This window comes from Cygnus atratus, chromosome 7 (assembly GCF_013377495.2).
Source record: "Cygnus atratus isolate AKBS03 ecotype Queensland, Australia chromosome 7, CAtr_DNAZoo_HiC_assembly, whole genome shotgun sequence".
Classification (NCBI taxonomy): domain Eukaryota; kingdom Metazoa; phylum Chordata; class Aves; order Anseriformes; family Anatidae; genus Cygnus; species Cygnus atratus.
Genome location: NC_066368.1, coordinates 36,876,733 through 36,886,785, shown reverse-complemented (window position 1 = coordinate 36,886,785; position 10,053 = coordinate 36,876,733). Strand labels below are relative to the sequence as shown.

The 10,053-nt window shown below is 46.8% G+C and overlaps 1 protein-coding gene across 11 annotated transcripts in view; it reads left to right on the top strand.

Annotated features, from left to right (window-relative positions):
- Window positions 1–1,401: 1,401 nt before the first annotated feature.
- Window positions 1,402–10,053, top strand: part of KAT6B (lysine acetyltransferase 6B) — a 111,243-nt gene continuing 102,591 nt past the window's right edge. For 2 of the 11 annotated variants that reach the window (XM_035540377.1, XM_035540352.1), the window contains exons 1-2: window positions 1,402–1,489; window positions 8,521–9,415. In XM_035540377.1, coding sequence (XP_035396270.1) covers window positions 8,795–9,415 — 621 coding nt within the window. In that variant the 5' untranslated portion in view covers window positions 1,402–1,489; window positions 8,521–8,794. Of the gene's footprint in view, window positions 1,490–1,705; window positions 1,875–2,990; window positions 3,134–3,222; window positions 3,324–4,093; window positions 4,354–8,520; window positions 9,416–10,053 lie in introns of those variants that run through there. The other 9 variants (XM_050711966.1, XM_035540344.2, XM_035540359.1 and 6 more) reach the window with 8 other exon arrangements.

Here is a 10,053-nt window from a genome sequence, read left to right as displayed (position 1 = left end):
CTAAATCTTCAGTCAACAGGTATGGTATCATAGGTATAAACCAGAATAACATTTTCACCTGGTGATTTCTGTAAGTAGGTCATTCAATTTTACAGTGCTCTGAAACATCACCAAGGAGCTTCCTCATACAGTATCTGCAGCAACTGACAAAAAAAGTTGCACTAAACCAAAATACTTAATCTATTATTATGGAAACTTTGTTCTCTTACTGGTGTACATGCAATACATGATCTAGGAAAGACCTTCTTGATTTATTGTAGAAGGTCACTTTCCATCCACTCTAAAAGGGATTTTTTTTTCCTCTGTGCGTAGATTGAAAATAAATAAATTCCTTTAGCTCTATCTTTTCCTCTTCAGGACCAGACATACTAATTTTACAAAACTTTGCGGACAGACACCCAAATGCAGCACGTCACCCACAACACATGGAGAAGGATGCCTTGGGGACCCCTGAGATGGGTCATGGTTCGGGTTTGGGAGGATGGGGAGCACCCCTAGCACCTAGCTGGTGCTTAGTTGAGTAGATAAACATGTAGGTAGGAACACCTTTCCCTCTCTTGACTGGTACCATACCCTATGGTATTTTGTCACCCCATAGTTCAGTGAGAAGTGGTATTTGCTAACCATAACTGAGAAAAATATCTTGGGTATTTTAGACTTCGACATGTTTCATGGCCTTTGGCAGCATGGCTCAAGGTGGCATGGAGAAAAGGTTGAAACTAGTTTTAAGTCCGTGTGCTTAACCACCTTGTCCTTTAAAATATCTCCCTCATAATATCTCATTGCAACAGACTCGATGGGAGGACATCTGTAAATCGTTCACCTTCCTTTCATCCCACAGCCTAACTACGGTTCCCCCCCGACACAACCCTCTTCCCCCGCACTGAGGAATCGCCCAGGCCCTCGAGGAAGGATCTGCCAGCGTTGGTGCTCCAACAGAGACATTTTAATCCCTCCAGGGTGGACGAAAGCCCCTCAGCACCCCCGAGCCCGGCGCCGGGGCCCCCCCGGGTGCCTGCTCCCCTCAGGCCGCCTTCCCACCCCGTACCTCAGCCCCCAACGGCCGCCGCCGCTGGGCCGCGCCTCCCCCCAACTTTATTGCCTTCCCCCCCCTTCTCTCCCTCTCCTTTTTTTTTTTTTTTTTTGAGGGAGAAAGGTGGGGGGAGCTCAATTTCCCACTTGCCAACAGCAGATTAAAAAAAGTGGGGAGGGACCTCTTCTGTCACAGCCTATGTAGATTAACCTTTCAATTAGCTGTTATCAGGTCCTGTGTCTTAGCACCAGTCCTCGCAATCTGCGTCCGCTCAGCGTCGGGGAGGCTGAAGGTTCGGGGTGGGTTTCTGGTTTAATTTCTAAAATTAACGCTAATTGTTCGTGCGGCCTCCCTCCCCCGCCGCGAGCCGATGGCTTGCGTCTGATCTGCCCGTCCACCTTTTAGTGGTTTGGAGTGAGAAGAGGAGCCCCGCGGAGGAGGAGGAGGGGAGACAAGGTATTCTCTCTGTATTCATCTTTCCCCCCCCCCCCTCTCGCGAAGGGGCTTAGAGAAGGTAACTGGTGCAATCAATCCGCTGGCTGGGGATTCCCTCCACCCCCTCCCCGGCTTGTCTGGCTCTCCTGGCTGGGTCCCCTCCGTGTGTGTGTGTTTGGGGAAGGGGGTGGGGGGAGGCTGTGTTGTTGTTGTGTTCCTGGCTCTGCTCGCAGCCAGGAGAGAGAGCGAGCGAGCGAGAGACAGAGAAGGAGCGAGCGAGAGAGAGAGGGAGAAGCCGCGATCGCGTTTCAGGGGCAGCACATTCCGCAGGAACCGCTGCTGCAGAAACACACACGGGCAGAGAAAGGAGGTCATTGCGAGCAGAGGGGGGAAACCTGCATCCGAGGTCAGACTCCCCGGAGTTTACGTGGGGGATAATAGGGAGCATGCGATGGGGTTTGTTGTGCGTCGGGTGACAGGCTGCAATTTACCATAATAATCCCCTTTCCCTCCCCTCTCGCAGCGCAGGGGGCTTGTCACTAGGCTCCGCACTTTTTTTTTTTTTTTTCCCTTTGCATTGGGGGCTGATGCACGTGTTTGCAGACACTTGCGCTGGGTAAATGCATTGCAACGCTCTGCGTTTTGCAGGGGAGGGGGAGCAGCAGCAGGAGGTGATGGCTGGGCTGGGGAGAGGGGGAACGGAGCGGCGGGGGGAGGCAGGCAGGGGTTTTTGTGCTGCATGCTGCCCCCCGCTCGCTCCCGGGCGGCGATTGTTCCTCGGCAGGCGGGCTGACAGGGAAGTCCCCGCGCCTCGCATGGCGAAACTTGCAGGGACCTGCGTGCAGCCGGCAGTCATTGTCGCCGTTCCCGTTTCTCCCCTCCCCTCCCCTCCCTCCCCTCCCCTCCCTCGGCGGTGCGGGGCGTGCGTGTGCGCGATAAGCGGCTGCCAGCGCCAGGCACCTCGGGCGGCTTGCGCTGCGAGCACGCCTCTCCCGCCCGCGCGGCCGGCGGCAACCGCGGCGCGCGCGTGACTCTGAGTATGACTCTGAGTATTGAGGGCTGCTGAGCAGTGTGTGTCGCGCGCCCGCCCGCACGCCCTGTGCCAAGCTGCTCAAGCCGGCCGCCGCCGGTGCCTCGCTCCCGAACTTCAGCGGCACGAGCGGGTGGGGCGGTGACGGGTGGGGGAGGGGAGCGGAGCCGGGGGTAGCTAGATGGACGGCGGCGCCAGCCAACGGGAGGGCGAGCTTGCGAGAGCTCCCTCCTCCGCCGGCGGCCGCTGCCTAATCGCTGGCGTGCGAGGTCCAGCAGTGAGGTGGGCCGGGCGGCTGTGTGGCGGCGCTGGCGGCCAATGGCAGCCTCCGGCACCGCCCTTTCTCGGGAGCGGGCGGGGCCGCGCGTGGAGGGAAGGGGCGTGCCCATTGATTGACACGCCCCGTCTTCCAATGGGGAAGGCCGGTCGGTTGCTGGGCGGGACGGGCCCGGTTGATTGACATCCACCCGCCGCCTATGATCGCGGCGCGGCGTGCGCGGTGCGGCCCAATGGCGGGCGCCGGTGGGCGGGGCGCGGGGGGTAGGTGAGGTTTTAATGAGCCTCCATTGGGCTGCAATCAGTGTCATGTCGGACTCACGTCAGGCACAACGGGGCGAAACAAAATGGCGGCTTAGGTGAGGCGCGGCCGGGCGCGGCGGCCGGGGGGAGGAGCGGCCCGCGGGGGGGCAGCGCAGCCGCGGGGGACGGCCGCCTCGGCGCGGCCCGGCCGCGGGAGCAGAGAGCAGGGGCCGGGCAGCCGGCAGCAGGGGGAGCCGCTGCGGCGCCCCGAGGAGGCTCCTCCCCCGCCGCCACGGTCCCGCGGAGGTGAGTGGCGGCGCCGGAGAGGCTCGGCCCGTCCTGCGGGCTCCGGGCGCTGCCCCGGGAGTGGGGGTGGGGGGTGGGGGGGAGTGGGAGGTGATCCCGGCCTCGGAGCTCGGGTGTATGGCGGCAGTTCGGGGCAGGTTGGGGAGCGGGGGCCGAGCCCCTAGAGCCGGGCTGCGGGAGGGATGCCCGAACTGGTGCTCTCTGGCCCCAAAGCTCGCCTTCATCCCGCTGCCCCTGGGCGCCGGGAGTTATCCGTCCCTTCAGCAGCGGTGTGCTCAGTGCATCCCTCCCCAGGTGCACTGCCGGTAGCGCCTGCTGCCTCCCTGTGCTGGGGGATGCTCCGGAGTCACCGGGCTTTGAGTGCTCAGAACTTCTGCGGGAGGGTAAAGCTGGGCAGTCCTGGTGGGGGTGTCGTCCTCGTGCTGCTGGCCTTGGTGGTGCTTGGTGCTGTCATGTCAGTTGCCTTTTAGTATCTGATCTTAAGCTGGCTGTGGGCTGTCACAGTGTGCAGGCGCTTCGTCAGTTTCAGGTTCCCATACACTACTCTTGCTCCCTTCAGGTCTTCTGGTATAGCTCTGAAGTTATTGTAACATCTTCTTATCTGTCTGTGTTTAAAGCGTGGGCAAGTTTCAGTTCCCTTCCTTGTTATAATTAAAAAGTACAGGTTCTGTAAGGAATAATACGGTAGCTGGCTTCATGATGTGGATAATTCTCAGAGTGTCATGTGCTGGTAGTCCTTGTCAGTATCTCCTTTCTCCTTGTATCTTTGTAGGTGGCTGTTTTGTGATGGTGAAACGAGTATCATGCCTCTTTTTGCATCATTAATTGAGATTGGGGTGGTAGAATAGAGCTGATTAGCTGCATAATTTGTAGTAATGGCTTGGAGGAAAGAAAAATGGCAAAGAACTCCCTGAATGCAATGGCAGTCTCCTCTTCTTCCTTCTCCTCTGCTGCAATCCTTACCTGACCCTGATGCTGCAGCAGAGAGCTGGCCTGCTGCTGCTGCTTCTTCTACATCTGTGCGGAGCAGGTAGGAGGAAGCAGAAAGAATTTGTGCTTCACAGGTCACCAGCAGGTTGCATGAGTTGCTGTTCTTTTTTTGTTTGTTTTTCCTCCCCTTTTTATTTATTTTTCTGGTAGCAGCTTTAACTTCAATTTGAAAATGTTTACCTGCATTTGCATTTAAGACAACTGAAGTGAATTTTTTATGAATTTATCTGAAAAAGACTTCAGATGATATTTTATAAAATGCTTTTTGGATACTTGTGTAGTAACTTGTTTAGTGCTGTTTTGGAGTGGGTAACATTTTTTTTTTTGTTGTTGTTAGTGTTTTTTATTCTTTCCAACTAGACAGCTTGCATTTAAAATGTGGATCACTCTGAAGTAGTTCCAGATACTAGTTCAGCCTAAAAAAGACCTCATTACAGGATTATAGGATTACTGATGACACCTAAGAATGACAGATTCAGTCAATGTGTTCTTTAATTAGAACCAGCTGTACAATAGCTGTATGTTTTTATATTTGCATTCAGTCTAAATCCCAAGCTGCAACTTTGCAACTTCTTTGCATCTATTTGATTATTTATGACTTAAGTTAAAGGACAAACCCTGACTAGGGATGGCTTCTCTTGGTTTGAAAGTAATGTATTGTACCCCGCCCCCCACCATACCAATGCTTATGTTCTGCAGCCTTTTGGTAGCAGACTTGTTAACAGCCTTGATGGGTGTTATAGCATGATCAGAAGTTTCTGCAATGTTACCATTTTCAAAATAAGATTTCGTGTAGTGTAGAAGCTGAAACATGGCATGTGACATAGAGCTTCATAATTCTTGCTATAAGACTTGAAAGTGGTCCTGTGCACATAAGAGTCTGGAGAACCTCATCTGTGATTGGATGGGTGCTGTTGAGGGCTTGATTAAAGGTTATTTAATTATAAGATGAGGGAAATTAACAAATAGAAATGAGTGCCTGCTGTTAACTTATAAACACTCTTAAAAATTGGTATTTCCTCAAAAATCTCTGGGTAAGCATCGCATTTTTTTTTTCTTTAAACATTAAATGAGGTGTGACCTTCTTTGGCAGCTTTGGTGAAATAAATCCTGAACTTAGAAACCTGAACTTCATTTTGAAGCTCCCCATGCCTTTTTACATTCAATTTGTAAAGCTCATTTCTGAAGCAGCTTGTTCTGTATTTATACATAGCGAGTGAATGGGTATGTATAGATCTATATGTTGTTAATCTTGGATCAATAGCTGTCCGAGCAGGACCTGATTTATGAAAGGCCTCTTTAACGTAGCGCTCCTGGGTCACTGCCTGGATTATGTTGCTGGCAAAGATGTTTACTATGAGGAGGTTACTCTGAAATTTATGTATGGTAGACCATGTCATGTGGGTTGTGGAGGTCAGGGTGCTGCACTTTGGGTACGTCTGCGATCAAAGTGGCAGAATAACTGAAACTCCTGGTTGGGGTAAAACAGTTCCGAAATGGGATCAGGTTAGCTTTACAGCGTTTCCTAAAGCAGAACAAACTTAGATTCTGCTGGAAGGAGTGAATTGAAAATGTCTTGACTTTTCTCTTGGAATATCCTGCCCCATGTTGGCAACTCAATGCTCCTGCTGATACGCTTGACTAGTGTTGATTTAGTAGGCACTAGCATGCAGGAGGTTGTATTACACATGGGGAATTTTAAATAAATAAGGAAAAATGTAATTCTGAATGTGTATTGCTGTGAAATTCCTGTGCCAAGTAGCAGGCTCTACATGAAGCTACAGGCTTATGCTCACCTTTTGCCACAGTCACTGGCCAATAAAAATTCCTGTAACCCACAAGTTGCAGCATTTATACCAAAATGTTCATTGATGTCCAGGCGCTTGGAACAGACCTGCACTGTGTATTCTGGAATTTAATGGAAGTGATGTGTTTGCTTGTATGAAATTCAATATAACAGTGCTGCAGGAGGTTGAAAAATGAGGAAAGTATGTCTGACTCAGCAAACGCAGCTTTCAGCATTGAATTGAGTACTGACCATCTTCATGAGGACCCCTCGTAGAACAGCCGAATTAAGGAACTTGGGATCTTACAACTAGCTTTCTAGGAAACTGGCACATTGTTTATATGCAACTAGAAGGGCCTTCCAAAGCCTAGGGCAAAGCATAAAGCTGTCTCTATTTGTGCCAGTCTCCACTATATATAGGCTTCTGCTTTGTTTGTTGTGTTATTGTATTTTCAGTGTTAGAGTTGTGGGAGAGTTCAAAGGATTCATAATACCTCGGAAACTTTTATTTCCCATACTTGTTTGCAGTTTGTGGCTACAGTGTTGCTTTGGAATCATGCGAAAATGGTGAATCTGAACAATGCTGTACACGGAGGATTAAATTAAAATGCCTGTTTAGAGATCAAGTTACTGTTTTATTACTGATTCTTGAAAAATGCAGTACTGTTATCAAATGTAACTTGCTGGAGTACAGACTGGAAGCAAGAAACATCATTCAGTCTGTGTAGTAGGGTTCAGTATGAGAGCCAATTAAATGTTCAGGCCCTGTGTTTTTTATCAGGAGTGTGTCTTCGTTCTGGCAGTCAGTTGAACTTGTGTATTTGAGTCCAAAAATGCTTACGCTTCAGTTGAACCTTAAGAATGAGAAATTAATTAAATGAATTGATTAATATTTTTACTATTTGGGTATAGAAGAGTTTCACATTCCCCAATTACCAGCTGTTCTTTTGTTACAAATTCTGTTGTGTAGGTGTAATAATATGTGAAACATGATCTTGTACCTTAGATTTAAAGAGATTTTTGAGGGGGATGAAGAGGAGAGCACATATAGGAAACCAAAAGCCTTTTTTTTTGTAGTTGTTCTCTTTACAGTTACAGAGGATTCTTTTTAACAAGTTGAAAAACAAAAGATTACTCTGCCAATTCAGGTTTTTTCCTATTCATAATTTACTGAAGTTTTAAACATGATTGAAATGCAAGGTGACTTGAATAAATGAATATAAATGAGGGCCAAGACTTATGTAATCACAGATATTTCTGCTTGTTGTAGGCTGATTGTCTTGGCTTCAGAAATGTAGTTTCAGATTACTTCATTTTTGGATTTTGCTGAGAAACTGGTGAATCTTCTATTTTATGAGACAGCACACTTACTGAGAATGAAGATTTCTCTCTTTTTGTATGTATTTTACTTTGATTTAAAATAATTGTACAGCTCTGTTCATGTCTTCAAAAGTTGCCACTAATATTTCACAGCAAAAAAAAAAAGCTGTTAAATATATTTAGTCATTAGATGACCACTGTTTTAATTTGTGTGTTTTTTTTCATTTTATAAAAAATGAATGTCTTGCAGAAGAAATAAATTCCCATTCAAGATGTTCTTTCAGATTTCTGAAATAAGTTTTTGTAGCCACTGAATTTTCTATTAGAGGAATATATTCAATAATAAGTAAAGAAAATTGTTCTTGGAGCTGAATCACTGCAACATGTTTTGTCAATATGACCTCCTTATGTGTTCTCATGCTGACGGTGTATATATGTGAAACTGTGTCCTGTGACTTTGTTTTAATATATGTTCCTGAGAGCCTCTATCAAAAATAGGTGCCTGTTAACTGCATACTTTGGAATGAGGTGTGCCTTTGTAATTACTTTCTGCATTATAGGATAGCTAGGTATTAATGAAAGATGTAATACCAGTAACACTGTTCTGATTCTGGAGTATTGATTCTTTTCCGTTGTGTAATCAAAACAGGGCATAGTGCTTACAAGGCAGCACACAGAAATGGCTGTGGTTCATAACTTGACTTCCATCAGTTAAGGGGTTTTTACTGTACAGGTATAATCCATACATGTAGACATTTTCTTACTCCAATGTGTCTAAGAATGTTTTGTAGGCAGTTCATGTTTTTGAGACTGTTTTCAGATGTTTGGCTGAATGGAAGCTGCCTGACAAGTCAGTAGTAGGTTAGGTGTTGGGGTGATGGAATTTAGGAGAGCTAAACCCATTGAATGCTATGAGAAATGTAAGGATTTTCTGATGACCTCTGATGTGGGGAGGGAATTATCCAACGTTTCAGATAACTTCTCAGAGATTTTTGCATACTGCATTATCTACACTACGAATAAATGTCTGATTGTGTTCTATTTGTTACTCTTCTGGCATTAACTGTAATCTCCCCTGCCTTCTCCTTTTTCTTTTTAAAGGTTGAAACAAACGTTTTGTAAGGATGTACGAGTATCACCATGAATGAATCCTTTCTGCCTTTCCATATTGGTAAAGTAATTGGAAGTTTCAGCCAGCAGATGCTTCCCTGTCTTCTCTGACTCTTCAGGATGGGTTTTTTTGAGATGTATCTAAGCAGTGTGTGGAATCCCTTGATTTGTCTTTGAGGTGTGAACAACCTCTGAAAAATTTGCTAAAAGGATAAGGAGGAACCTCTATGGGTAACCCTTGGCTGGAAACAATTACTGGTCAACCATGGTAAAACTTGCCAACCCACTTTATACCGAGTGGATTCTTGAAGCTATACAAAAAGTTAAAAAGCAAAAGCAACGGCCATCTGAAGAGAGAATATGTCATGCTGTTTGTGCTTCCCATGGATTAGATAAGAAGACTGTTTCGGAACAGCTGGAACTTAGTGTTCAAGATGGTTCTATTCTTAAAGTTACCAACAAAGGCCTTGCATCCTACAAGGACCCAGATAATCCTGGACGGTTTTCATCTGTTAAGCCTGGCACTATTCCTAAACCTGTTAAAGGATCTAGAGGAGCTTGTAACGAGCTTCGTAACGTGGATTGGAATAAACTGTTGAGAAGAGCAATCGAAGGGCTTCAAGAACCAAATGGCTCCTCCCTGAAAAACATAGAGAAGTATCTGAGAAGTCAAAATGACCTAGCAAACATTTTCAACAATCCTGCCTTTCAGCAGAGATTGCGTCTGGGGGCCAAACGTGCTGTGAACAATGGGAGATTACTGAAGGATGGACCTCAGTATAGAGTGAATTATGGTGGTTTGGAAAGCAAAGGACCTCCAAAATATCCCAGCGCTTTCCCAGCTTCTCTTCCACCTGTCAGCCTTTTACCCCATGAAAAAGACCAGGTAAGGCTGAAAAAATGAAAGCAAATGTAGTAATGCATAAGCAACGATTTATCTTGTTCTTTATTTAGCCTTTTAAATGCATGTAAGCGAGGGTGCATGCCGAAGATCTGTGCAGGATCAGGTCTGATAAGGCATGTTTACTTAGTTCCCTGTGTCCTGCCGTTCTGTGTTGGGTGGTTTGTTTTTTGGCTTTTCAGTGGGTAAACAGCAGCAGGGAGGAGTGCAGCTGTCTGCTGTCTTCTGGGTGTGAGGTTGTTCTGTCTTGTCTGGTGGACTGGTGTTGCTGATAGCTGCTATCTGATTTGGTTCTGGCATTCTTACCTTCACTTTGTGTGGACATGATTTTTCTTGTGGTTCTAACACTAGCTGAAGTACTACCAATAGAACTCTTGATATTTAAGATACTTAGTGTGTTTTGTTTGTTTTTTAAGATATCTGTATATAGATACTTCACTTAGCTTTAAAACTGTAGTTAATAGGAATAGGAACTGGAGCCAATGTAAATATTCTAGGAATATAAGTACTGTCAGACTGACAAACAGGGGTAAACTTGAGAATCCTCTTCCTATCTTCAATTTCCTTGGACTTGTTAGATGTGTGTTTTTTTTTTGTTTTGATTATTTGGACTTTCTTTTCAG